At 38.0% G+C, this 27,611-nt stretch overlaps 5 protein-coding genes, 1 long non-coding RNA gene and 2 other non-coding genes across 12 annotated transcripts; 4 read left to right on the top strand and 4 right to left on the bottom strand.

The window, feature by feature from the left end:
* Positions 1-632: 632 nt before the first annotated feature.
* On the bottom strand, positions 633-6,452 carry LOC101745717 (reticulon-4-interacting protein 1, mitochondrial). Of its 4 annotated transcripts, none has more exons than XM_004927120.4 (7): positions 6,246-6,452; positions 5,448-5,660; positions 4,651-4,862; positions 3,382-3,567; positions 2,237-2,349; positions 1,531-1,837; positions 633-799 (listed from the first exon to the last, which is right to left on the bottom strand). In XM_004927120.4, exons 2-7 carry the CDS (start codon positions 5,647-5,649, stop codon positions 665-667), a joined length of 1,155 nt encoding a protein of 384 aa, XP_004927177.1. In that variant the 5' UTR covers positions 5,650-5,660; positions 6,246-6,452; the 3' UTR covers positions 633-664. The 4 variants fall into 4 exon arrangements, with proteins under 4 accessions (XP_004927177.1, XP_062527265.1, XP_062527263.1 ...); XM_062671281.1 differs by having other exon boundaries at positions 6,412-6,433; XM_062671279.1 differs by lacking the exon at positions 6,246-6,452 and adding an exon at positions 5,769-5,909.
* A 1,282-nt stretch (positions 6,453-7,734) lies between these two features.
* On the bottom strand, positions 7,735-8,942 carry LOC105841763 (uncharacterized). Its single transcript, XR_009974370.1, has 3 exons — positions 8,723-8,942; positions 8,440-8,565; positions 7,735-8,347 (listed from the first exon to the last, which is right to left on the bottom strand). It is a non-coding gene; the product is annotated as an uncharacterized LOC105841763 (long non-coding RNA).
* A 62-nt stretch (positions 8,943-9,004) lies between these two features.
* Positions 9,005-12,322, top strand: LOC101746004 (uncharacterized). Its single transcript, XM_004927122.5, has 4 exons — positions 9,005-9,457; positions 9,615-9,732; positions 10,435-10,778; positions 11,142-12,322. Exons 1-3 carry the CDS (start codon positions 9,245-9,247, stop codon positions 10,749-10,751), a joined length of 648 nt encoding a protein of 215 aa, XP_004927179.1. The 5' UTR covers positions 9,005-9,244; the 3' UTR covers positions 10,752-10,778; positions 11,142-12,322.
* On the bottom strand, positions 10,969-16,424 carry LOC101745867 (tryptophan--tRNA ligase, mitochondrial). Its single transcript, XM_004927121.5, has 6 exons — positions 16,198-16,424; positions 15,576-15,761; positions 14,833-15,072; positions 13,685-13,829; positions 12,807-12,958; positions 10,969-11,404 (listed from the first exon to the last, which is right to left on the bottom strand). The coding sequence occupies exons 1-6, from the start codon at positions 16,282-16,284 to the stop codon at positions 11,066-11,068; spliced, it is 1,149 nt and encodes a 382-aa protein (XP_004927178.1). The 5' UTR covers positions 16,285-16,424; the 3' UTR covers positions 10,969-11,065.
* A 382-nt stretch (positions 16,425-16,806) lies between these two features.
* On the top strand, positions 16,807-24,448 carry LOC101746146 (serine/threonine-protein kinase MAK). Of its 2 annotated transcripts, XM_021348649.3 has the most exons (6): positions 16,807-17,018; positions 17,083-17,996; positions 18,329-18,391; positions 18,458-18,589; positions 20,319-20,545; positions 21,519-24,448. In XM_021348649.3, the coding sequence occupies exons 2-6, from the start codon at positions 17,158-17,160 to the stop codon at positions 21,578-21,580; spliced, it is 1,323 nt and encodes a 440-aa protein (XP_021204324.1). In that variant the 5' UTR covers positions 16,807-17,018; positions 17,083-17,157; the 3' UTR covers positions 21,581-24,448. The 2 variants fall into 2 exon arrangements, with proteins under 2 accessions (XP_021204324.1, XP_004927180.1); XM_004927123.4 differs by having other exon boundaries at positions 16,808-17,996.
* TRNAL-CAA (transfer RNA leucine (anticodon CAA)) lies at positions 19,647-19,762 on the top strand. The gene is made up of 2 exons: positions 19,647-19,684; positions 19,718-19,762. It is a non-coding gene; the product is annotated as a tRNA-Leu (tRNA).
* TBPH (TAR DNA binding protein homolog) lies at positions 23,338-24,458 on the bottom strand. The gene is given in 1 exon segment (NM_001044141.1): positions 23,338-24,458. A coding segment is annotated over 1 exon segment (861 nt). The 5' UTR covers positions 24,292-24,458; the 3' UTR covers positions 23,338-23,430.
* A 1,605-nt stretch (positions 24,459-26,063) lies between these two features.
* Positions 26,064-26,179, top strand: TRNAL-CAA (transfer RNA leucine (anticodon CAA)). Its single transcript has 2 exons — positions 26,064-26,101; positions 26,135-26,179. It is a non-coding gene; the product is annotated as a tRNA-Leu (tRNA).
* Positions 26,180-27,611: the final 1,432 nt, after the last annotated feature.

Raw genomic sequence — 27,611 nt, 5'->3', positions numbered from 1 at the left:
AATTATAGAACTTTGTGAATACAAAATATTAATTCACACCTTTTGTCTCTACATCACAGTCATAAAGGTCGGATATTCGATTATTTATTGGTATTTATATTCTAAGTATCCAGTCATCATAATAGATCTTATATCTTCAGCCCTTTGATACCCACTGCGGGGTATAGATTTCCCATATTTTAAATCATAATGTTTGATCGCCCGCCATTCAAATCCACATCCACCTCGTTGTCTTGATTATGTCATCGGTCCACCTTGCCATATGCCATCCGGCACCTTATGAGACCTTAAGCCTCTATCGAAATTGATTATTATAAAGAGCAATTTTTTTTTTACCTAACCCTTGAGATACCATTTCAGCGTAACCTTAACTAGTAGGTGAGCTCATGGGGCTCAAACCAGAGTGATGCTAACACTGACCCTAGCAAGAGCAGTGCTTCGCAGAATCTACCGCCAGATCGGAAACGCGACCCACTGAGAAGATCCGGCGAGAAACTCAGTGGGCTTTGTCTGTGGGTTAATTCGGTGGACGGTGACCGGTGCTTGTGGTACCTAAAGTACCGTTAATGGATCGGGAGGATCCGTAATGACGTGGGCAGATCAATTAATAAAAGTCACCCCAAAAGGGAAGAAAATAACAACACAATTTTATTTGAATTATAAATTAGTTATTAGCTACTGGCGGCGGTGGTGCCTTGAAGTCTAAGATCAGTTTCCCGCGAGCCGAGCCCCGGGCCATGCGCTCGTATGCCGCCAACCCTTCCCACCAAGGGTACACCTGCTCCACAGCCACCGTGTACTGCGGAAGTCAAGATACACGCTTAGTTGCCGATTGATATTAGCACTAGAAATAGTAAAGCGCCTCATAGCGTCATATCCGACCTTGATCTCCTCTCAGCAAGTCATGTAGGTCTCCGCTTATACGATATCTGGATGGAAGCTGGAATCTAAATTCCTACGACTCCCGTTTTATTCTGAACAATTGAACCACTGATGTACCACTATTATAATCTAGTTATTAGATCTATCACGCCGAAATGGACCTTACGAATGGTGACCAGCCAAGGTCCTCAAAGCCTTGGGCATTATCAATGCAGCGCGTCTAACCTCGTTACTGATTCCGACAATCTTTACGGTTATGTAAAACAGCAATTAGTTACTAAGCCAAGTCTAAGCATAAGACTTTTTTTTCAATGCCCCTTTTTTTGGTTTGACTTGTATCCGGAACGGATTTTTTCACAAACTTAAAGCAGCTATGACAGTACAATAATATTTTAATTGGTGGTACAATATCCTGATCCTGGTCTTAACTGCATTTTCGGTTCGGTTTGCTTTTATTAATATTCAATGTCTCCGTGGTGTGGTGCAAAAAAAAACAAATTCCTTATCTCTTCAGCTTCAATATATAAATAGGCACAAGACCAAACAGATTCAAAATGTAACATATCTAAACATTTAGTGATTATTGCCAAATTTCGATCACTGCGCGAGTTCTAGTACTAATGCATAGAAGATCCTAAGCGGACATACCTCTCCACTTTCAGACAAACGCCTAAGCATTTCGATATCGTCAGCGTTGGGCATGAAGTAGGCCCAGCGCACGTGCGGCACCGCGCCCCCCGGCCCCCGCGCCGCGCCCCCCTCCCCCCGCGCCGCCAGCGCCCGGGCGGTCTGCCCCGCGAGCTGGCAGGCGGCGGCCGCGAGCCCCAGGGGCAGACCCCTAGCGTCCGTGTCCCTGAGGAGCGGGCTGCTGAGGGTGACGTAGCGGGAGAAGCTCCAGCGACGCGCACCCGCCTCCCAACCCCCCAGACCCGCGCAGTCGATGATGGCGTCGTATCTACACGATACAACAACACTTTATGGGTAAAGATGGCTTGAGGAAGCTCACGGCCCGTCGTACGTCAAGCGTAAGTGTTTCATTAGAAGAAATGGTACCAGCCAGCGGGATTCGATCATTGACAGCGTCGCATCGCTCGATACTAATGTAACGGGCGTCTTATATCCTTTAGTCTGAAGTCAATTAAATACCCATTATTAAGGATAACGCTACAACTACTGGTCAGATCTTGACAACATTTAAAAATCATCATCTACACGTAAAGAATACAGTCAAATTACAAACTTTATTTTTAAGTGACTTGGCCTTAAAAATCGACTAAGATATTGACAAACAGATCTGAATAACGGATACAAGATACTAGAACTCTTTGCAGCAAAGGGAGAAAAAAAAACTCACGGTCCACATTCTTCTAGAAACTTGTTGTAGTCCGGCGCGTGTCGGTCCAGTGCGCGGCTGGCGCCCAGCGACATGGCGCGCTCACACAACTCCCCCGCACATCCCACTACAACCTGTGTCAGTTATTTTGCCACTATTCCTTTTGAAGTGAAACTTCTTTAGAATCGTTGTGATTTCAAACTCGATGAAACGAAAAAATAAGTCCATAGAGACAGACACAAACACATAAATGTATAGGATTCAGCCGGCGAGAGAATGAGATAGAACACATTAGACGTTCTCAGTGTAGCGTTTTTTTTTTAATACAGCGCCATCTATGAGATATTTTTTTACTAACGTGTGTATGAAACCTCTTGTAGTGAATTCTAATTTAGGATTATACGTGAAGTTAAAATACCAATTCACAGAGGGCGCTACCTCATACTAACTATATATATGAAAATGAATTGCTGTTCGTTAGTCTCGCTAAAACTCGAGAGCGGCTGGAGGGATTTGGCAAATTTTGGTCTTGAATTATTTGTGGAAGTCCAGAGAAGGTTTAAAAGGTAGATAAATATGAAAATGAGCGGAATTCACAATTTTGATTGCCCTTTGATGTGTCTTTTATTTATCGATTGAGGCACTACGAAGTCTGCCGGGTCAGCTAGTAAAAAATGATTTACAATTATTTACTAATGACAAAATTTTATATATACTTTATACATTTAGGATAATTGTATTTTAATTTTTGAATTTTTCACTTTTACCACGTGCGAATTGCACACATGTATTTTTTTTCCTACCTAAGCTGATGGTGACCATTTCAGAGTAACACTAATAAGTAGGCGCGAGCTCACGGGGCTCAAACCTGAAGAGGCTACTAACACTAACCCTAAAAAGAGCAGTGCTTCGCAGAATCTACCACTGGATCGGAAACGCGACCCACTGAGAAGATCCGGCGAGAAACTCAGTGGGCTCTATTACTATACTCACTTTCATTATCCATAATAATATTATTTTACTGCTACATGTTATTTTATATAAAATGTCTAGGGCATTTCTGACGAAGAAATATCACGTACATCTGATCGAGATTGATCCTAGCTTACAATAACAGAATTAAGTCAAAATGTGATTATTCCAATTTAGTCTATATCCGTGTATACCTGAACCTGTCGATAGACCAATAGTTGTAGAGCAGCATGTCCCACTCCCCCCAACCCCAGCAGCAACACACGCCCCCCGCGCCTCTGCCCGTACCCCGCCCCCCGCACCGCGCTGGCGGCCGTCAGACCGGTGTACAGCGCCCCACCAGCTGATATATCCGACAATGTTGATGGGGCTTTGCCTGCCTGCAATGTTAATTTTAATATTTTTAATAACTACTAGAGGTCCCGCAGTAGTCGAAATTCGACTATAATTAATTGGAATTGTAAGTTTGTACACTATTATGATTGTATTTTATACTTCTATAATCAAAAATTTAGCCAAAACTACACTTTAAAAAATATTAACAAAGGCAAACCTATTCTCACTTTGACAAGAGACGCGAACAAAAGTTTGATAATAAATAGTATGCATGTGTGTGCGTCAAATACATGGTATGTAGTGTGTGTAATGTTTTCTTTATTGATTTAATGTATCTTTTATGCATTATTTTAACAAAATATTAGCATTCTGCACTCCTTCTCTATATTCTCTATAAGTGTGGAAAATTTCACACTCCTCCGTCCGCGCAATTTTCGTAAAAAGGGATATAAAGTTTTTGCTTCACATATTAATATATAGATATTTGCTAATAATATGTAATATTAATGCTATGCTAATATGCAGGAATGTATTATTATAATTTAAAAAAAAATTGAATAAATAAAGATTTATACAAATTAGTTTTATTTCTTAATTAATGTGGTTAGCGTGTGTGGTGACTAAGTTTATATTGAATGTTTAGTGTATACAATTTATGTCTCCTTCTTTGCCTGGACTCGTTCTTACAGTTTACTGTGAACTATCCACCTGTGCTTGTGCTCATTGCATCTCCTTCTAATCGTTTTTGTGTAAATTGCTGTGTGTGTGTGAAATTGGACATAAGTCATTCCGGTAACGGACCTACACCCCATATTGCCTGAACCAAGACTCCCGCAGCAGACCCTACAGGCGGTATGGACATGTGATGCGTATAGAAAAGATGCATGTGACTAGGAAATATATTATGGAAATGGTAGTGCAAGGTAGAGGGGAAGAGGTCGACCGAAGAAGACATGGATGGAGTGTGTGAATGACGATATGAGAGAGAGGAGTAATCGTTGAGATGGCGGTTTATAGAAGAAAATGGAAGAGAATGATTAGAATGATAATAAGGTGGAGAAAAAGAAGATTTTTATTTCTTAATTGTTACTTTCTATGGATGTTGTTGGTTTGATAATAAAACTTACCCAGGAATTTTTCACAACTACATATTCAGAATGTGCCCCTTGGCGATGAGGGGGTATAACTCCCCAAATTCGCTCTCCACGCTTTAGTTTTGCTCCCACACCAGCCCTTTCAACTTCGCCCACAAAATCACGTCCCGCTATCAAAGGGAATTCTATCCCTTCACCACTTTCTATGGTTCGCAGTGTGTTTAATATTTTAGAACCATAACCTCCTGGAATATTAAACGACTCTAGCTTATCACACTTGGCTTGGTTCAAAAGTATCACACATGCTATAGCAATGAAGAGTATGATGATGAGAGTATGATTTGATGGGTCATATAGCTCAGGGTCACTACCTTCCTACTGTCAAATCTTCATTAGGGCCTGTAAGTGAAGTCACCTAGTCATTAGCACTACAACTATCATAGTCTCCGTACCAGTATGCTTCAATAGGCTACACCCTGCACTTAGCAATTCTTTAGTCATTTACCAAAAAAATTGCATATAATTTATTCAACTACCTACAATTCAGGTACTATTCCGTACTACCTGGAGCCACTGTGTTTATCCACAGTACATTTCCAGTGATCTTGTTTGCCACAAACTATCTGCCTTTGGAATGAGCTCCTTTCCACGGTATTTCCTGAGCGCTTTGACATGTCCTTCTTCAAATGAGGTTTGTGGAGAGTACTTAACAGTAGGCAGCAGCTTAGCTCTGCCCCTGTAGTTGCTGACGTCCATGGGCGATGGTAACTACTCACTGAGGTGGTCCGCATGCTCTGGTCTGCCTAGGAAGGGGAATAAAAAAAACATACCAATCATAGCAACGTCAATGGGATTCACTGAAGATGCATGAACCCGAACTAAGATCTCATCTGGAGCTCTTAGCGGAGGTACGCGTGCTTCTTCCAGTCTCAACTCAGTAGTAGGTCCATATGCGTGTATTCGCCACGCTCTCATTCGTCCCATACAAGCTTCAGCATGAGATGCTGCAACTCTCAATTGCTGTCCTAACATTTTTCAGTTAACTGGAAATTAATTATAAAAATTAATAATAACAGTTGTTTGCATTGCGACATTAAAGATATTTTTCAAATTATGATTAGCTTTTTAAGGAAACTGTTAAGACTAGTCACCACCCATTACTCCAAATTCAACCATATCCTGACACACAGATTTAGAATAATTTAATGAATTTTCTTGCAAAGTTGGAAAAAAATGTTAACATGAGAAAAACAAGATGTTTTGTCTTTGCCCTATTTATATTTAACTATGTAATATCTCTATATAAAGAAATGATTTTACAACAATTTAGTCTAATTTAATGTTTAAAATCTTATATTTTTAACCCCAGTTACCAGTATAAAAAAATTAAGAATAATAAATACACAAATACCAAGTACTTATGTCATTACATGTATTTGATAGTAGTATTAAATTGCTAAGACAAGTAAATTCTGATGATAAAGATGGTAAAGCTATAGTGACAGCCAAAAGAAAAAAAACTATAAATATATATACGAGGTAAAAACATACATTTTACATACTATACGAAAAACACGCACAATAGTATCTTTTAATTCTTTTGAAAAAAATAATAAATACATACATACCTAATTACTGGAAGAAAACTCAAGAACATGAAATGTAAAATAACAACAATTGCATTTTTTTAATATTTTATTTTAATTTATTTAAATTAAAATTTGTAGTGTATTTACACTTCAATCGCAATTAACATTAAATAATAATTATTAAAGTAAACAATTTATGACTTACGTAGGTACCTACATTTTTTTATGGGATTTTATGATCTGGTAACTGAGACCTTTAAGACATGTCTTATTTTAATTTATATTCTTATTTTAATGAAAAATTATAATATAGAGTGAAATGAAATGAGATGAAATGTAATGAAAACGATTACTTTGAGACATGAAATTAATTTAATGTTCATTTTCATTCCATTACATTTCAGTTTAAATACCAAAATAGCTAGAGTCTGGCAAATCAAAGTAGAGACTGAAAAAGCGGGGCAAATTTAAAAAATTTCAGTATAGCAACCCCAAAATTAGTATGACATATCTCGAACATCATAATTTGATACTTTATAATATACAATAATTAGTTTTTGCTGAAAAATAGTATTATTTGTACACTTCTGCTCGACTGCATGTGAATAGGTCCAAGAATGGGAATAAGTCTATGAAATAAATCAATACTGGGGTAGTAGTAGCACTAACCTACCTAGGTAACCTCTTATCAAAAGAAACAAATCACTAAGTTTTTGATAAATACGATTGCTATAAATTCAAGTTCCTAGAAGGATTCGAGGGAGGCCTTTGCCCACCAATGGCTTAGGTTAGGTAAGTTAAAAATAATAATGTTAAAATGAGTAGCGGTAATCGCGTAAAATCTAATTTCTATTCAGAGATGTAAAATCATTACCTATATTGATCCAAATCAAAGAAACACGTGACATTTCGAAAAATCAGCTTACTACGTCTGAATCAAAAATAAGAGTAGGTATTATATGGCAATCTGATTTAAAAAAAAAAACAATATTCTATAATAATTTTGGTATATTCACTTTCATGATCAAAATCTGAATCTATAACTTCCATGTAAAAAGATTCATTAGGGCCGAGTCACACCGGAATGGCAGCGGCCGGCAGCGTCCGGCAGCGGCCGGCGGCGATGCCAGCGGCCACTGGCAGCCTCGCGCGGCCTCCAGACTGCACGCGCCTAATCTCCTCTTGACTAGTTTAGTTTCATCATTCGGCAATGATCGTGTAATAAAAATGAAACCCGCAAAATTATAATTTGTGTAATTACTGGTGGTAGGACCTCTTGTGAGTCGACGCGGGTAGGTACCACCGCCCTGCCTATTTCTGCCGTGAAGCAGTAATGCGTTTCGGCTTGAAGGGTGGGGCAGCCGTTGTAACTATACTTGAGACCTTAGAACTTATATCTCAAGGTGGGTGGCGCATTTACGTTCTAGATGTATATAGGCTCCATAACCACTTAACACCAGGTGGGCTGTGAGCTCGTCCACCCATCAAAAGCAATAAAAATAAGCAATAAAATAAAATAAAAAAAAGCTTTTCTCTTAGCCATTTATTAAAGTTTACAGTATTCATGTCGCGGTGGTAGTCCGCCATTTTGGATTTAGTGCTAAAGACTAACAATGAGTTTGGCACAGGGCCTTTCTCTGATCCAGCATGTACAATTATATACCTTTTCCCTGTCGAAACATTTTCAATTGCACCACTTGTAGATGGACCTTGCCAAGACTTCTTGGGCTTGTAGTTTTTATGAACATAGGTCTCGTATAAATAAATTATTGACTTTCCTTCTCTACGTTTCAAAGACATGGTTCTTAAAAACCGATGTCTCCAGGCAGATCTGTCATAACGTTCAATTAACAATGAACGCCTATTCTTATTTTTCTTAAATTCATAGCCATTGGACAAATAAGTGAGTTTCTCTGCATCCATTAAATCCAATGCTTTCTCTTAATTCCATTAACAGAACTCTCAACGTAAGAACTTGTTTTCTAACGATGTAAAATTCGTTAATTTTGTTACGAATAACATCTATATCGAAATTATCTAAGTCGTGAGCTTATGTGGCCGTTTTTTCCCTGGGGTATTCCAGACGCCTGCATTTACTGTACCTTCCTTTTTTATTTTTTTTAATGTTGTAACACTCACTTCTGTAAAGAATGATGAAACAGAATGATTACATAAGTGCTGCATTTATTAGATTATATCTTTATATAAACTTATGTACTTGGGAAAAACTTACCAGTGATTGAAGCTATTTTATCCAAGTATTAGTTCTGGGTTCTTATCCTGTCTTTTTGCTCCAAACCAGTCAGTTTTTCAATAGTTTTCACTATCTCATCAACCCCTGCTACATCCACCAGATTTTCTGTAAAGAAAACAAGTTGTGTTAAAATTACAATGTAACATTTATTAAGGTATGTTAGATAACAATAATGTATTATTATGAAGCTATTTAACGTAATATAAACTGAATATGGATCGAAATAGAGAAATAGTTTTGTAAAAATATAAATAATAATTACGATTTCAAACAATGTATCAACTTCTAAGTGTCATACTAACTTATGAAATTCAACACCACACGTAAACAATATTGTTTCTGTTTGAATACAGCGTTTTTCTCCTGTTGTTTTTATTCAAATTTAGAAATCATGCGAAACGACATCTCCCTCACTCCACTTTTAATAGTTTTATTCATTTTTGAGTTAGAAAAATGCTCAAAAAAGTCACAACAAATCACTAACTACTCGCAATCTTGTTTTGACCATAGACCTAATTCGAGTGTCTACTTTCGCTTGCCAGACTCTAGTGTTTACTACAAAATTTTTGGCAGAACGGGCCTTGTTTCTTTGCCTATGTCCTATGTAATAGATTAATCAAAATTAACAATAATGTAGGTACTTTCAAGTTTCAATCGGAGGTTTCAACTTTTTAAAAATATTGACAAGATTATTGGTAAAGATAAATATTAATAAATTTGTCATTTTATTAGTATAGCTTTTAAAGTATACTAATTTTATATATAACATGTCGTCGAAGCAGAAATGAGTACTAGTTTAATTAGATCCAGGGTAAGCTCAGAGCAACTGGACTTATTGTTGACTTTTATGGAAGAGCACCCTGATTTTGCAGCGGGCAAACAGGCAATTTATTCACGCTATAGTTCGAGTAAGCTTTGGAGGTTGCTGGCGGAGCGACTAAATGCTGCTGCTGCTGATACTGGAGGCGCAAGAAAGTCGCCTGATAAGTGGTCTCGCGTGAGTTTTATTTTTACTATCTTAAGCACGAGCGCATATAGCAGAGCAATCCCGTGCAAGTTCCTTTATTTGTTTAATACTGCATAGTTTTATATTTTAATCGCATATTAACCGTATTAGCTATATATTGTTAACTAAATTGTAAAAAAAATTTCAGTACTGGGTCGATATAAAATACAAGGCACGAAGAAAATCAGCTGCAGGTGGTGCCCTCGGTGACCTTTCCTCTGCCGAAGAGCGTCTCCAAAATATCTTCAACAATAGCAATTGTGTGTGTAAGTATAGTGAAGCTAAATTAACACTGCTATCTGCACGTATCATAATATTATTTGCTTAGTGTCAGAGTGCTAATTGGCTTGTCGTTCTTGACATTATCGGGAAATTATAAATTGTTAAGTTCTACTAATCTTATCGTTAGTTGTCTTAAGTTCTCAACTCTGTTTCCCTACTTTCATGAAATTTGAAAAATACGTAAATAAATTAAAAAAATTGTTTCTCTTAAATGTTTGATTATTTACATGTTCTTTGGCAATTTTTTTGTTGATTATTGTTCCAAGATACCAATAGAATACAAGATGCTAAACTGCTGTCACCTGCCACTGAGCGATACTATGCTCATAACACAACTGTAGTGTGGTTGGCCTTTGACCCCTATTTTGTACAAGATAAGACTGAGATGTGGCTGGCTGTTAGCTGCTATTTTGCACACAACATCACTGTGTTGTCCTCAGACAGCAAAGGGTTAAAATGTGTGTCATTTTGAAAATGCTACAATGCAATGTCTTACTATGACAATATAACTTTGTTATCGATCGTTAACAATGTTGGCTGGGTTATTACAAAAACATCTTGGGAAAATTCCAACACCTTCAACAATCAATCAATAATCAATAAATGAAATGTATTTGCATTTTCAGTTTCTCTTAGATGGTTTGGGCGAGTTGATTTATGCTATCAATTTTGTTTTTTTTTCACAGCACACACACCAAGAGGGGGGAGCCACTCTGATGAAGATCGTAAACTGACTCCACTAGACGACGACATGCGTTCTGATACTTCAGTTCCGTCAACTTCTGATGCTCCTCGACCAAGCACTGAGGAGTTACTTGCTGAAGCTGCAATGCGTAGTGCCTTAGCTGCTGAGAAACAGGCAGAATCTGTTGCCCAAGCTGTCGATCTTCTTAGAGATATAGTGACATTGTTACGAGAGAGAAACCATCAACAATCTCAACCACCTCCTCAGACACATCAGGAACCAACAGTGCAAGTGTACCAGCATCACCACAGATTGTGATTCATCAAGGAATTTCAACTATAAATGGTATTTGTTCAGATATATAAAGTTTTAATATTTAATTAATTAATCTATTCAGTAAATAAAAAAAGTAATAAGCTTTATATAAATTTCTTAATGCCAGATATATAGATACTCCATGTTAATCTACCTAATTGGTGTTCAGCCCATATTCACCAAAGACAAATTGAGAGGGGTTATAGAAGAAATCACAACATCATTGTTAAACCTCATGATTTATTTCTCACATTGTATCAATCTAACTATGTGCATCAAAAACAACAGACCTCATTATATTTACTAGTGTCGTCAAGTCATTGAGTGGCGGCTCTGGTTAGACTGTGTAATCGTGGCACTGCTAACCCAAGTTTGTTTGTGACATCCTGATAGACTTCATCTGCACGCTGGCGAGCCCGGACGGCGCCGTGCTGCAGCACAGCTTGCAGGAAGGCTGGCTGGGCTTGCAAACTGACTGCCCGTTCCCGTACAGGCCGCAGGGCTTCACAGAGAGCATTTGCAACAACACCTTTATACTGCGCCGTTGTCATACCATCTGATTCTTCAACTACTTCTTCAGGGAGTTTATCTTCAGCAAGGCAGTGTAGTTTTATAAGATTTGATACTCCGGGCCGTTCTTTTGGATCATATGTAACCTGGATTAACAGACAATTATTTGCTTTGAAGTAATACAGATGTGATTGGTTAATTTGATTGGTGATTAGTTATTTAGGTGGGTGATAAATATATTAAAACAATAGAAATAAGTTACTAGTAAGCTGATGTATATATAAGTAGGATGTAAGGATTATGAAGTTGTGTACATTTCTGAAATAAATGTGCACTTATATCAGCGTTTTTCAAAGTTGTATATTATTATATTATCTGCTCCTCTCTCTCTCCCTTAAAGGGTGAATTAGGGTTTCAAAGTTTATATGGGGAGTGTAATTTCATGGTACTTCCTTCCTAATAAGGCTTCTTATACATTGTTTAGGAAAAAATATTATAATTCAAATACGTCATTACTGTAATGTAGTTCCATATAATGACTCATTTAAAAAGTCACCATGAACAATTAAAAGAAAGCTACCTAAAATGTTTTATGGTTTAAATTATTTTAAATCTCTTTTATGAATCAGAAATTTGCTCGACTAATTATGATTAAAATAAATAAGTTCTTAAATAATTATCAATATTACTATCCAGAGGACTAGAGTATAATAGTAATACACTAGTTGATTCTAAAGCAATATGGTAAATTGTCAAAGGACTACAATATGTTACTGCTATTAGTTTACATAGAGCTGTCTATGTATTTGTATTTAATTATAAGTGTCACTGACTTTTGAATTATTCGTTTTCCCAAATTAATGATAGTTTGTTTAGTTTATTCACTAGCGCATCATTGTGTACACATAATTTTAATATTGAGAATCAATCGTGGATAAATGTAATGGGAAAATGTATATTTCAATATTATTTTATTAAAATTATTGAATCTAAATCCTTATACTTAAATATCCTTAAGTAACATGATAATATAGTAAAAGTATAAAATAAATAATTTTTAAATATTTTGAATTTTAATGAGGTATTACGTTATTAAAACCTTTTATGTACTGCCATAATAAATCTCAGAAAAAAATTATTGAATGATTTTTTTTGTTTAGATGGTGGAACGAACTCTGGCCCCAATTGTTATTAAGTGGTTACCGGAGCCTAAAGATATTGTAACATGAATGTCAGCATCACTAAAATATGAGGTTTCAGGAGAAATTGTATGGTTAATGAGACCAATCCCAATGACACATCTGTGCGACTCACCACACGTCTTACTATTAATAAATAGTCGTGGGCAAAGGTCCCGTATGAAAAATAAGCTATTGAAGATAAGCGAGAGCATTGGTGGATCTTTAAATTTCGCACACATTCATTGCACGCTCTAAAAAAAACTGACTAGTAATTGCAACTTTCGTATAAAACTAAATAATTAAATAGAAGAAAAAAATACATAATTTGGAGCCTGGTGACAGGAACCATAAATAAAATACTATGAACCTGTGGAGTAAAATCTGTGACTGCTTTCCGAATTTTCTTGTGAATAACGTCATCCGTGTCGCTCAGCAAGATCCTGGATTTCGGATCAGAATCCGATTTGGACATTTTCTTTGTTGGATCCCTTAGGCTCAGTATTCTATCGCTACCGTCGTCTGTGAAGTGTTTGATACAATTTCATAACGATTGCATTTTCTATTAATACTACTGTAGTAGCTAGCATGTCGTAGTGACCTAAAAGGATCAGACGCGCGGTGTAAGTTGTAAGTTTCTTGTCATGGGCATATCAGAGATATTTAAATTTACAGTACTTTTTACTGTAACTTGCGACAGTTAGCGCTTGAGTAGTTTTAACAAATTAGCTCGTCACAATGGGCATGCCCCATGCTTGCTTGCTTGGTATAGTATAATACGTTCAGTAGGTAGGAGACAGGAGACCATTGTGGCGGGTAGCCGTCACACAACACAAGATATTTGACAGATACCTGGATCTTACGACATTTTCAAGATAAGATTGCACTTAAACAAGTTCCGAACAACAATATTCGGACCGTCGGTCTACCGAGCAATATCACACGCTCAGTGTGCTTAGTGCGAGTTTCTTAACGTTCTCGATAGCGTAAAAGTTAACTCTAATTTGTATTGAGATGGAACGTTTCCCTACGTTTGTCGCTAGGGGCGCTGTTCCAACTACACACAAATTTGAGTAAACTTTTACGCTATCGAGAACGTTAAGAAACTCGCACGAAGCCCCCTGTGGAAGATCTTTTCTTTCGTTGTAAACCTCCCAAATCATGTTAAAGATTACGAGAGAATGTATACAGGTAAAATTCCTAAAGGTATATTAACACTGGTGGTTTTAAGAACATAGTCTGGCAAACCTGGCAATAGGGGTCTCGGTGTTGGGAATGTCTTTCCGTATCTATGATGGAAGGTCTTAACCAACTGCGAGGCAACCTGCAGGTGTTGTATCTGATCAGCGCCTACAGGAACGTGGGTACCGCGGTAAATCAACACGTCAGCTGCCTGTCAATATAAATCAAATAAAGTTTTTTTTACGGAAAACAAATAGCATGTTTAAAAAGAGACGCACGTAGGTTTTTGACCTAACCTAAGGGACTATTCCAGCTACTCGCGGACTGGTAGGTGAGCTCACGGGCTCAAACTCAAAGAATAGCTATTACTGACCATTGAAAAACTAGTACTTTGCTGAATCTACATCGAAATCGCGCTCCATCGCGAAGATTCTGTGAGAAACTCAGTGGGTTTCGATATATTGCATTCGACAAGTTCGACGAGAATGGTGACAAGCAAGTGAGATTTGAAAATATGTACATTATTTTCTTATAAATCAGAATCTAAGACTCGTAAAATGCATTCTCGTCCACTGGTCCTCTTAAAATGTAGAAAAAAAAAAAAATGTGTGCGTGTACTAGTGTACACACGTAAGAAGTGAAACTTGTTTATGGCCTTATTTTTCGAAAAATGATCTACATGCAACTTTCTAGAAATTGGTTAAATAAAGTTAAATTAGATTGGTTAAATAAAGTTTAAACAAAAGGATTTTATTATCATAGACATGAATACAAAAAAGTTAAATTAGATAAAGTTTAAACAAAAGGATTTTATTATCATAGACATGAATACAAAACAGATGGCGCGTAACGGAAAAAAGTGACGCGTAACCGAAAAATGTGACGGTAAATTTTTTTCCAACGCCGATAAGGAAGTTTCACTTCAAAAACCGATATTTTCACTAAAAATCACTTTTGATATAACTAAATTATACAACAATTTTTATGACAAAAAAACATATAAATACATTTTTGATGCCAATCCCATAAAATGTAAGACAACTACATACAATTAGCAGGAGATGGTCTTATCACTAAAACAAAGAAATGTTCTCAAATTAAAAAAAAAATTAGAAGAAACAAATTTATAAATATAGATTTGCATGTTTAAAAGATGCTAAATCATAATTTAATCATGTACTTAAACTTGTTATTCAACTCAGTATATTTTTTACCTGTAAAACTGGGTAAAGCAATAATCCAATGGGCACTTCCTTCATCTTAGCACTCTTCTCTTTATACTGGGGTAGATGGGCCAATCTGGCATTAGTAGCCAAACATGCAAGCAGCCAGCACAGCTCTGCATGTCTTGTAACAGCGGACTGAACGAAGAATGTGCTCTGTTCTGGATCAATACCGCTTGCTAATAAATATGCTGTTAGTTCCAAGATATTGTTTTGTAATACTTCAGGGTTCTGAAAGTTTTTAAAGCATATATCTTTAGTGCTTTTGTTGTCTCACCTTCCTGACTATTTTACTGCAAACAGATTAAGATTAATGAAGGTATGGTAATTACATTGTGTCTATATGGCAGTGGAGTATACCACCTGATGGTGAGTGGTTATTGTCACTCATGGCAGTCAGCAATGCCAGGGACAGAGCCAAACTTGCTGAAAACTTGGTTGACCTACTTCGATTACCTACTTTTAATTATTTATATCATAGCATCTAATCTCTGTTATAGATTGAGGATTCAAAGAGTATTTATGAGGATTAGTGTTGAAACGGAACATGTTTGTTTGTAATAGAAATGAAAAGATGAGTTCAATGTTAAGAGACAAATAACAAAATACAGAAGCCTCATAATTATGACATGTCCATTTGTAACAGCTATTTTGCTTTTAAGAATAGTAGTGATGTATAGATTACATTGGTACAGCATACAGGTACATCTAGTGTGTTTAAAACTTAAACAAACCTGCTGTGCAGTTAAGGAGTGTAAGTCAGCAATAAACAGTGTTAAGTCATTGCCTTGCTGTTGCAAGCGCACACAGCGTCTGATTGCACCAAAGTAGTTCCCAACATGCAGGCTACCAGTTGGTTGGATTCCAGAGACCACACGTCGTGGCCATTCTTCAACTTGAGAATTTTCATTTGCCGCATTCTAAAATAAATATTTTGTAAATTTGTAAAAACAGCAGCCAAATTTTTTAATTAAGTATGAAATATATTTTTTTGCTTTATAACAAATTTTAAATTGGTGGGTTTCATTTATCCATAAAACTCTTTACTTTAAGAATTATTGCAAACGGACTAACCAGGTTGAATTCAAACTTTCACTACATCATAGGTACATAGTGTCTGATATAGGTACATATAAATATATATTTACAACATGAAAAAAACTGTGTTTTGAACTCCTTCAAAAACCGATTGAGAATATATTTATATAATTAAATTTTGTCTATGAAATCCTAATGGGTTGTTTTTGTTACTGTTATTTGTTACTGTTTTCTTTATGTTTGTTGATACTTTGTTGTAAATGATCTGATACTTTATTGTAAATAATATTTAGGTTATAAGCGATGTAAATACTGCACCTTTACGCAACAATTTTGGCTGAAACTTCTGTGAATTCCTTTTAGACATTTTTTACAATGAACAATACTTCTTTTAATCAAGTTCATTTTTTAAATTTATTAATAGTTTATATTGCCGACTACTACCTTTATATTCTTAATTAATAAGTGTACTTTAGTGTACCTACTATGTTTATACTGAATCGATTAGGGATACACGATCAGCTGTAGTTTGGCAATGACAATTAATTGTAATAATAGTTTCATTTTTCCAACTGTAAAGGCGAAGGTATTACACCACAAAGTCTAATCTTTTGTATGATCACTAATGATCAGTTATAAAAATTGTAATGGAGCGACATTAATGAAGTTCATTAATTTGAGACATTAATCAATTATTAAATAAAACGAGATGATATGAGATGCAATATAGTCTCAGTAAAATGGTGGTTATTTACTGAGACTTTTTCAGTGGACTTTTTAGAGGATCCCCGGAAATAGCGTCCAGCGGCTTTGTTTCTTTTTTCCACATTTGCGCACTTTAACACATATTAAACAGTTAATAAACAATCTTCATTACACATTTAAATCCAACCATGTTTCCATCAATATCCAGCTGTACGGTTGTTACTAGGTTTCCATGGTAACCTGTGAAAATAACATGACGATGTTGACTCTAAGCTGATTTTAAATTTTATTAAATATCTTTTACATAAGTAGTTTGAATTAACTTAAAAGTATTTTGAAAGTGATGCCTGTAATGAAAGATAATCCTTTACTATCTCCAAATAATTTCTTCTCAAGCATAAATTCGTAACATTATTTATCAAAGGATACTGAAAGTAAGCCACTAGATGTTTATTTAGAGTTTCTGACTAATTGAGATCACAAACCGTACTTTCACAGATACGGATGTATTACTGTCTTGAATGAGCATCATTTTTATGAAATAAAGCACAGTTATGATTGCTTAGAAACAATATGAATCGCTACGTGGTCTTACAGCAACTAGGCGATGGTACCTATGGATCGGTAGTGCTCGCACAAAGACGAGACACAGGGGAAAAAGTTGCTATCAAACGTATGAAACGTAAATATTATTCATGGGATGAAGCCATGAATCTTCGAGAAGTGAAATCGCTTAAAAAACTCAACCACGCCAATATAGTTAAATTAAGGGAAGTCATACGAGAGAACGACACTCTGTATTTCGTATTTGAATATATGCGGGGAAATCTGTACCAGCTGATACGGGATGCCGATCGTGCATTCCCAGAACCGGTGCTGAGAAACATCATATACCAGGTTCTGCAAGGGCTAGCACATATGCATCGACACGGCTTCTTTCACCGCGATCTAAAACCGGAAAATTTGCTGTGCTGCGGACCGGAATTGGTGAAAATCGCCGACTTGGGTCTCGCCAGAGAAGTCCGGTCGAGGCCGCCCTACACGGATTATGTGTCGACGCGATGGTATCGAGCACCCGAAGTCCTGCTACACGACACCCGATACGGAGCACCCATCGATTTATGGGCGTTAGGGTGCATCACAGCGGAATTGTACACATGTCGTCCGTTATTCCCAGGGAATTCAGAAATCGATCAGTTGCATAAAATATGTGCTACACTCGGAACTCCCGATCGGGATGAGTGGCCTGAAGGCTATTCTCTCGCGGAAGCTTTGCGTTTTCGGTTCCCTATAAGTGCAGGCGTACCATTAGCGCGAGTTGTGCCGACGGCCTCTCCCCCAGCACTTGCTCTACTTGCTGCTCTACTGCGATATCCACCAAGAGATCGACCTACTGCACCTCAAGCTCTACGGTTAGTTTAAATGTTTATAGAGTACTCGTTCTCGGCTCAACAAAACTAGTTTTTGATAATGCTATAGGTACTTAAGTAGATGTTGAGGCATTACGAGTCGATTCTACCTGATTTCTGAATTGAGGGAATTGACTGACAGATGTGATATCTATTTTTGCAATCCAAATAACGGAATGCAAATACGATAGCTGCTTAAGCACAGTTCAGTCGTGATCTCGTACAAACAAGTAAAACAAAAATGCGCACACATGATTAAATGAGTTTATTAGTAATCTTATTAAAACTTTTTAGGGTTTGTACTCATTGATGCTTTTTAAACTGCCTGTTTCCAGATTTCCATACTTCGCCGTCGGCGCTGCCCTTGTATTACCTCCACCTGCGTCGAGAGCGAGGAGGTTGGTGCTTTTGTTAATAACGATTCAGCATTTCCAATATATCAATGATGATGTTTTTAATCTTAGGACGAGCATTAGAGGAGACACAGAGATCTTAGGTCAAGCGGCTGCGTCCGTAAACAAGACGCCGGCTTCAGTAGCACCAGTACCTCTGGTCAACTTGGCGCCACTTCGAGATCGTTTTGCTGATATACTCGGGTAATGTTTTTAACTAGTTACACGTTTTATAGTTCGTTTTCAGTTCCGACAGACGTTGTCCTGCAAAAATTCATTCAAGTCGATCCAGCCGTTTAGTTGTAGTATAGATAAATAACCTAGATACCGACTGCAGCGCCATCTGCCGGGCTGATTTGTGAATCTAAACCATCTAGGGTGCCACCCAAACGTGCCACCCAAAATCATTGACCTAATTTTTGTCAGGAGAAAGCCGCACATAAATCTTACCAGGACAATGTTATAAGGAGACTGCGAATGATAAGGAAGTGACCATCTTCTGATTTATATAGTAGAATGGACTTGTGATTTGTTTTAGCTACCACAATAGAGGACAGGCTACACTGAGATTATGTTGAACCATGGAGTTAATAAGTATAGTAACTCTATGTGTCGAACACACTTTTTACAGACACATACAATGCTCTAAACGTACACAGGCAAAAATGTTAGCAGTATGACCAATAACAAAACAAATAACAGTGTTACGAAACTAGCAGTCAACAAATATTACGTACTCTTAACGTCAACGGCGGATCCAGGGTCATGGGGGTAATGACCCCCCTGAGCTAGTTTCAGGACTTGAACTAACTTGGACTAATTGAAGAACATCATGATTTATTTATTATCTATTGTTATCAAAATTAAATTATAAGTTCTTAACTTGCCCACGACTATGCGACCCCCTCCTGGCGCCAAAGCTGGATCCGCCCTTGCTTAACGTCTTACATAAAGCTAAGCGATAAGTTGCTGACGTGCGATTTTCGAGTGGCTTTCGTTACACTGTGTGACAGACTATCACCAAAAGAGACGAATGTACTAACTAGTTGCGGTACTGTTTAACATTAAGACGGCTTGGAAACATATCTGCCTCTTTAGGATAATTAAAAAAAAATATTTGCACTTATTCTAAAGAAATTGTGCTTTACGTATAAGTTTTCTACTAAACGATGACCGAGCTTTGTTCGGTATTTTTTTATATTTTATATGAAAAAGACACAAATAATATAAATAAACAATTCATTTTCTTGGTCTAACCGTTGTCAGGATGGCCGAGCGGTCTAAGGCGCCAGACTCAAGGTTCCCTTGTCCACGAAAAGTGGATGCGAGTTGTTCTGGTCCTCTCTAAGGGCGTGGGTTCGAATCCTACTTCTGACAAACGTTTTTCCGGTCACCGTCCTCGTCGAACCCGTCGCTTGCGACGAAGGGCTCGACGAGCGAACTAACCCATAGACACAGCCCACTGAGTTTCTCGCCGGATCTTCTCAGTGGGTCGCGTTTCCGATCCGGTGGTAGATTCTGCGAAGCACTGCTCTTGCTAGGGTCAGTGTTAGCAACTCTCCGGTTGAGCCCCGCGAGCTCACCTACAAACGTTAGGGCGAAGCTGAAATAGCCACCAAGTGTATAATCTATGATAGCCACTCAAGGCTATCAGCATAGAAAAAAAATATGCTGAAATAGCTTAATAGTATTATTATTCACCAATAGATGTCGGGGAGAGTCATAAAGTTGATTATTGAAAACACGAATAAAACAACATTTTCTGAAAATAATTCGTAGTTAGATCGATTTATCGCCCCCGAAATCCCCTGTATACTAAATTTTATAAAATTCGTTGGAGCCGTTTCCGAGATTCAGATTATACATATTTATACAAGAATTGCTCGTTTAAAGGTATAAGATAAGACTTTATAGTATGATTATTTTTGTATAGGGGTGAAGTAGTACATGAAACAGGCGGGGGTGAGCAAGTGTTGAGGCGTACGTCCGGTGCCAGAGGCCGCAGTGTGGTCGCGGCTCAGCTACCGGCTCCTCCGATTGTACCCTTGATGGCGCAGTCCGGAGGAGCTGCTGCTGCGTACCTCGGCGCCGCACGATATGTCGCCGGCTCTAAAATAGACACCTCCCTATTCCGAACGATTCCTCTGAGAGCGCACCGAGGTGAGCCCACGAGTAACACTTATACATATTGTTGACTACACGTAATCTATTTCATACAATGAAAATTAACTGCTGCGTGAGATTGATTTGCTCGTTTAATGTTTTGCGGGTTAACTTAAAGATTTAAACTTGTTAAAACGATAAATATAAATTAGGAAATTAAATAAAATTTTCCGTTTTTATTGAAGATTTTGATATTTTTTTTATTGCTTACATGGGTGGACGAGCTCACAGCTCACCTGGTTTTAAGTGGTTACTGGAGCCCATAGATATATAGAACGTAAATGCGCCACCCACCTTGAGATATATTATGTTCTAAGGTCTCAGTATAGTTACCACGGCTGCCCCACCCTTCAAAAAGAAACGCGTTACTGCTTCACGGCAGAAATAGACAGGGTGGTGGCACCTACCCGTGCGGACTCCCAAGAGGTCCTACCACCAGTAATTACGCAATGTTATTTATTGCCTAATTATAATTTTATAATTTTGCGGCTTTGATTTTTATTACACGATGTTATTCCTTCGCCGTTGATGTTAATCCTGAACGGTTGTTGAGTACGTATTTCATTAGAAAAATTGGTACCCGTCTGAGATTCGAACACCGGTGCATCACTCAACACGAATGCACCGGACGTCTTATCCTTTAGGCCACGACGCGGCGACGACTTCAAAAGTAGTAGTAGGTTTTTCTTATTTCTTCTTCAGAACTTGTTTCCCTTCTTGATCTTTTTTATGGGTTTGGTATCGCTGGATAATAATCAGACATATTGGAACTATGGAAGTCGATATACAGCCACGTCGTCCGATTCTACCATTGAATCCGACCCCCGTCGAGACTAAAGAAATGCGGGACAGATTGTAGACACACAGCTTGCAATTACGATCAAATCGCTGTATAGGTAATTTGTGCCTCGGTTTGATAATAAAAGCCATTCAAAATATCAGTAAGGTATTTGAATTGAAAAATTCACAGAAGCTACTACCGTTGGGAGCGGCGCGGCGCGAGTCGATTGGGCGGCTAAGTACCTTCGTTGACCAGCGCAGCAGACTGGAAATCAGACTACTGGCAGTAGTAATGCACGTGTGTTTGTAATGTCTGTATACATTTGGAACATTCTAAATTAAAAAACAAAGTCCATGACGGGGATTAAAAGTTTAGCTCGTGGTGACGTAGATTTTAAACGTTGTTCGCCAAAATGTGTTTTGTGGCCGACAGTGAAATAGAACTCAATTGGGCTTAATGTTGGCACCCGATAGTACGGACGATTTATGAAAGACCTTAATACGTAAGATGAAGTGTGTTCATGGCAACATTTGGCAGTTCTTTATTTGCTTTTATTTCCTCAAAGAACGAGCACGCGGCCTATATATAAGAAAGTGGTCACCGAATACAATCGCGCCTAAGGTTTGAGCCCCGTGAGCTCACTTATTAGTTAAGGCCACGCTGATATAGCCTCTCAAGGCTATCAGCTTTAGTAGGAAAAAAAAAGAAGAATACAATCTATTGTTCAGGCCGTAAAATATTCTTAACTTCTTTAAAATGGTAACGATCAGCTAACGAAAGGGAAAGTTCATTCCAGTTTGAACGCTTGACCTGCTGTACTAAGATCTAGGCGTTGCTGATAAAATTAGGGAACTCTATTCTCACTGCGACTCGTACGATAATCAAAAGAGTTATATCTGTGTGTATTAAGAGTCAACTGCACCAGCTTAATAGCAGTGCCAGCGGTAGACGATAGATGTTTTATTGAGTTTTGGCATAGACCAGCTGATCCAATCTGGTATTGGTACCGGATCCCCTAAATGTCAGAAACGAGAATTCTGTCACCCACCATGATCAATGCTTCAATTGTATTATGCGGGTGTAACGACTGTAGATCTTCCGATCAGAACGCACGACTGCATTATGGTAGGCAGCGGCTTGTCTCTGCTCCTGGCATTGCTGACATCCATGAGCGACGGTGACCACTTAGCATAAGGTGGGCTATATGCTCGTCTGCCCACAAATGCAGTAAAAAAAATGAGTTGAGAACAGGAAAAAATACTAAGACTCATATGCATTATCTGAATTTTTATGAAGCCTAAAAATGTTATGGCTCAAAATTTGTAAAATACCATAATAATAATATAATTTGGATTTGTGTATGGCAGCATTATGAATTGAACTTTCTGGTCAATTATTGTTAAATTATGAATCTTCGCTAATACATTAATAATTGCAACTGTTTCACTTTAAGTCATTTGATGTCACAAAGCATGGGAGCTGTAACTTATTTATATTTACTTGTTTATGAATGTCTAGTATTTATTAAGGCTTACAAGGTAAATGTGGTTTTTCATTTTTTAATTGCATTAGATGGATAAACAATTCTTTTCAATTGTTTGTAGTTTGGCAGAAGAGTCATAGTCATCAGTTCAGTGGATAAACAATAAAATAATTTTAATGATTATTTCTGAAAATTAGCAACTCTGTTGATTTTTTTGTTGTATTCTAGAAGTTTAATGTAGTTTATCATTTACTTAACCCCCTTTTTATAATAAAAGGATAGGATATCTTAATTGGTGTTGTTTAATTTAGTTAAATATTTTGTTATCCAAAACCTTAGCTTAAACTTTTAGCTGATGTAGTGAGGATTGTAGTAGCCATATTTGGTAACAAATTAGTGTTTAGTTTGGATGTATATATATTGATTAAATTAGATTGGTTTTAAAGATAATAGTTTTTTTCTTCATAGCTGTGGCTCACGTTGAAGGGATGTGTTAAAATTTGGATAGACTGAAAAACACAAAAATAACTTGGTATAATATATTATTTACACAATTTGTTTCATATAAAATTTGAAAGCTATTAACAATGTAGGTTTGTGGAGAACAGGAGGCACAGTTTACTCGTATTTGAGGTAGGGCTTTGACTCGAGGGGATGGGGTGCCGGGAGTGGCCATGCATCAGCTGGCCAGCCAAGCATACGGCCCCAGCCGAGCCCACTGGCTGCAGTAGTGGACCTTTCGCGCTTTGGTGATGCTGTTGAAATGTTTACTGACACACCTTTTATAATATGATCTTGTCCACACAAGGACCTTGCTACTTCTGGGTCAAGAAACGTCACAAAGCTGAATGCACGAAAGGGTCGCGGCACAAACACATCTGTCACTTGACCAAAGGAGCCGAAGTACTCTCTGAGATCTTCGGCTGTAATATTCTCCGTACAACGGCCGACGAATACCTTTCGATGAGCCGTCGACGAGCCGTCCTTGCCGTTCGGGATGCGAACATCGCACCAGCGCCCGTCTATCATGTGTCGGCGGCCTAATGCACGCAGTTGAGCTTCGTACTCGGCGAATTTGATGAAGCCAAAACCTTTGGATAGTCCGGTGCGCGTATCGCGTTTTACTTGAACCATCAGCAAATCGCCAAAGGAGGAGAAGTAATCTCGTACAGCTTCTTCTGTCGTCTTCCATGGTAAGCCGAGAACTATAAGATCGGAGCATCGTGGTCGAGGCGGCGGCGATTCCGCGCGTGGGAAGGCACACCAATATCGGTAGGCCGGCCAGCCCTCCGCCGGTGGTGACAGGCGCTCGTCGACGAGGCGTACGCCGCGTAGTCTCCCGTTCACTCGGTACTTCAGGCCGCTGGCACCTGCGAACTGCGCTGCCACGGTCGACAGTAGCAGCGAGCCGTCTTCTTCGGTTGGCAGCTCAATGGGCTCGTCTTGCTCGCCCTCGCTTACCGGCACGTACTCCGTCATCTTGCTCACCGACCAACGCTGACCTTCCACTTCCTCATCTCGTTTATCTACTCGCACGGCTTTGAGACTCTGGTTAAGTCCTAATTCTTGTATAAGTAGTATATTATTTTGTAAATCAAGCCAGAAATTCTTATAATACTCGTGACGTATGTGACGTATGACGTGACGTGCGTAATGACGTTTAGTGTCAGAATGAAAAATTAGTTTTAGATTTCGTTCAGAAACATAGGACAATTCCGCCGAACGTCTTGAGATTTCTTCCAAGAAATTCTGGAAGACACGCAGGTAACAATATGTTATGAAGCTATGATTGTTTTCATAACCCATAAGAACTTACATCAGCTAGTGCACTTATATTTTGTATTATTACTGTATTTAATTTTGACACGATGACAAAACCTAACAAATTAAAAGATGCCGTTTATTGGCATTACACTGGGAAGAAAATTTCTTACCACCACATAACATGTAAATGATTTTGTCTTCAGTGACATTAAATTTCATCCCATGGATCACTATTTAAAATAAATCAACTTTTATTTTACTCCTATTTCAATAAACAGGGTAGGTATTTATTTGTTTACATAATATTATGATGTAATTGAAGATTTCTAATAAACTCGACACTGGCAACAATGACATCGAAACCAAAGTAGTTTTTGTTAATTCTCGTCCATTCGTTGTAATTTTATCGCTTTGAAATTTAAAGTAACAATACACACAATAATAATATTTATGAAGTGTTAGCAGAAATAAAAAAGAGCTGAGTAAGAATATTAAAATGAATAGCATTCACTCAAACTAGAAATTATTAGAATATGAAAAACATAGTTATTATGCCCATAGAATAGGGGTCACAAAAGTAATTGCCAAAACCCTACCGCACAATACTGGATCCCAACATAAATTCTTCAAAAATACGCTCCAATCCATACAGCAATCATAATAGGTAAGATGCTAAGGACCTCCATTTTCACTGATGAGAAAATTGAAACACCTTTTCGACGAGCTTTTCGGGACGGGCGTTCAGTGAGCCGAACTTGGAGCTCATACAGTAACTTCAAAATTTATGTAATGAAAACAATAAATGTAAGATTATGCTATAGTAATATTAATTATGGTAACACTCATGTCTTATGAAGGCCTCAGTGATATTAAAGTTGTTTCTCGACTGTGAGTTGGATAGTTACGCTATTTGATCTGGCTATTCCTATAATAATTCGTGGAATCCGCAAGGTTTAGTAGGTAACACCTTTTATTGCTTAGGGTTTATGAGCTCACGCCACGTCTGGTATTATGCCACAGCTAGCAACGTAAATGCCTTCACCAAAGTTTTATTTCTTAAAACAACTGCTGCCTCATCCTTAAAATATTGCTTCACGGCAGAAATGGACGGGCTTATGGTACTTAGCTAGTAAGATTAATTCACAAACGCCATGAAAACTATGCCCATCCACGCTGCTATAACTATCACTTTCAGTTTCTCTCTCTCGCTACTTCTGCGTGATGCTGCAACGATCGCGAAAACAAAGAGACGGAGTAACTTTTCGTGAGACGCTTTATGCCCGCGTCGCGTCGTACGCTTTATTGTATTTTGTTTGCCGCGTGTCCCTTGGTCGCTCATGATTCATCATCATATTTCGTACTTCATTTTATTCTTCGGAGCGTTTTCTTTGAATTTTTACTAATAATTAATTAGACAATAAATTGAGATTTTGATAACAAAAAATGGTATATCCATTGGATGCTTAATTTCGTGCTGATTGTTCGTTGTCAGGATGGCCGAGCGGTCTAAGGCGCCAGACTCAAGGTTCCCTTGTCCACGAAAAGTGGATACGAGTTGTTCTGGTCCTCTCTGAGGGCGTGGGTTCGAATCCCACTTCTGACAAACGTTTTTTGTTTTGAAAATTTTACAGCCTATTATTAAAGATGCTCACGTACTTTAATAAAACGTTATTGATTGTCATAATTTGCTGTATATATCTTTTTATAATATTATTAGTTATATTAGTTACTAGCCGTACTCGCCCGCTTCGCTTGGCATTTAAAATGAACATTATTTATTGTCATTATTATTAGGGAGTCCAACACTCATAAATGTTAGCCTATCGATTAAGTTCATGTATTTTCTACATGGATACCAAGTTTCAAGTCAATCGGACGCATGGTTGAGTAGTTATAACGAAACATCCGTAAAAACCATTGTAGATTTATATATTAGTATAGATGAGTATGGACCGACGCATATTTTTTTGCCCTTGTAGGCAGATGAGCGTACGGCCCACCTGATGGTGAGTGGTTACTGTCGCCCATGGACTTCAGCAATGCCAGGGGCAGAGCCAAGCCGCTACCTACCGTTAAGTGCTCTCCACAAGCCTCATTTGAAGAAGGATATGTCATAGCGCTCGGGAAACACCGTGGAGGGGAGCTCATTCCAAAGCCGGATGGTACGTGGCCAAAAAGATCTCTGGAAGCGCACTGTGGATGAACGCAGTGGCTCCAGGTAGTATGGATGATCTCTACTCCGGTGGCGGGCGGTGCGATGATAAAAACGAGATTATGGCACCATCTCAAACGAACGCATTCAAGGTCAATTAGACTGGGCTTTCAGACGCCTCAACATGCGAATGCCGCTGCTCAATTTGATATTGAGGTCTCCTTTTAAAAAAAAAAAGTTATACAAATAAAGAACGACTACCAGCGCGAAACAATTTATTTTTCAGTAGAAATAGGTGGAAACAAATTGTAATTCACTTAACCATAGATCCCTACCCAGGGTGCTCAGACACCCTGCTAGATATTTAAAGTTATGTTAAATTTGAATGTGGCAAATAAACTTTTTTTATTTTTTTCCTACCACCTGTAATTAAGCAAATTATAATTTTTGCGGGTTCCATTTTTATTACACGATGTTATTCCTTCACTGTGGAAGTCAATAGTGTACAAAACTTGGTTTTTCGCCTATTTTCTTATTACGTTTCATAACTTGTCAGAGTTTCTTAAGCGGCAAGTAGTTATAATAGTAAGTACTGGTTGCTGGAGTACCTACCCATGGGTAGTTAAGGCGTTAATTTTTTAATTTTTTTTCGAAATTCGAAGTAAGATTGTTTGCAACAAGTGCTAAATACCTATGTGTGTTGTCAAATAAAATGTGTACCAAATGTGTTTAAAACAAATATTATTACTTTTTTTAAATTCCTTTATAACTAATCAATAAATACATTAATTAACTGTAGGCTGTGGCTTGGCTCTGCCCCAGGCATTGCTGAAGTCCATGAGCGACGGTAACCACTCACTATCAGGTGGGCCGTATGCTCCTC

The sequence above is a fragment of the Bombyx mori genome, chromosome 11, assembly GCF_030269925.1.
Source record: "Bombyx mori chromosome 11, ASM3026992v2".
Taxonomy (NCBI): Eukaryota; Metazoa; Arthropoda; class Insecta; order Lepidoptera; family Bombycidae; genus Bombyx; species Bombyx mori.
Note: the sequence above shows the minus strand (reverse complement) of the source record. Positions and strands in the feature narration are given on the sequence as shown.

What these genes read in the sequence shown, in the direction of transcription:
- LOC101745717 (XM_004927120.4), bottom strand. Translation starts at nt 5,649, where the DNA reads ATGTTAGGACAGCAATTGAGAGTTGCAGCATCTCATGCTGAAGCTTGT. An exon ending in CATTGACGTTGCTATGATTG is followed by an intron (nt 4,863 to 5,447) that starts GTATGTTTTTTT and finishes TTAATATTCCAG; the next exon opens with GAGGTTATGGTTCTAAAATA. An exon ending in TAGTTGTGAAAAATTCCTGG is followed by an intron (nt 3,568 to 4,650) that starts GTAAGTTTTATT and finishes TTAACATTGCAG; the next exon opens with GCAGGCAAAGCCCCATCAAC.
- LOC101746004 (XM_004927122.5), top strand. Translation starts at nt 9,245, where the DNA reads ATGAGTACTAGTTTAATTAGATCCAGGGTAAGCTCAGAGCAACTGGAC. An exon ending in CGCCTGATAAGTGGTCTCGC is followed by an intron (nt 9,458 to 9,614) that starts GTGAGTTTTATT and finishes AAAAAATTTCAG; the next exon opens with TACTGGGTCGATATAAAATA. An exon ending in CAACAATAGCAATTGTGTGT is followed by an intron (nt 9,733 to 10,434) that starts GTAAGTATAGTG and finishes TTTTTTTCACAG; the next exon opens with CACACACACCAAGAGGGGGG.
- LOC101745867 (XM_004927121.5), bottom strand. Translation starts at nt 16,284, where the DNA reads ATGAACTTGATTAAAAGAAGTATTGTTCATTGTAAAAAATGTCTAAAA. An exon ending in ACTCCTTAACTGCACAGCAG is followed by an intron (nt 15,073 to 15,575) that starts GTTTGTTTAAGT and finishes AAAAACTTTCAG; the next exon opens with AACCCTGAAGTATTACAAAA. An exon ending in TCACAGATTTTACTCCACAG is followed by an intron (nt 11,405 to 12,806) that starts GTTCATAGTATT and finishes CTGTTAATCCAG; the next exon opens with GTTACATATGATCCAAAAGA.
- LOC101746146 (XM_021348649.3), top strand. Translation starts at nt 17,158, where the DNA reads ATGAATCGCTACGTGGTCTTACAGCAACTAGGCGATGGTACCTATGGA. An exon ending in CCTGCGTCGAGAGCGAGGAG is followed by an intron (nt 18,392 to 18,457) that starts GTTGGTGCTTTT and finishes TTTTAATCTTAG; the next exon opens with GACGAGCATTAGAGGAGACA. An exon ending in CGTTTTGCTGATATACTCGG is followed by an intron (nt 18,590 to 20,318) that starts GTAATGTTTTTA and finishes ATTTTTGTATAG; the next exon opens with GGGTGAAGTAGTACATGAAA.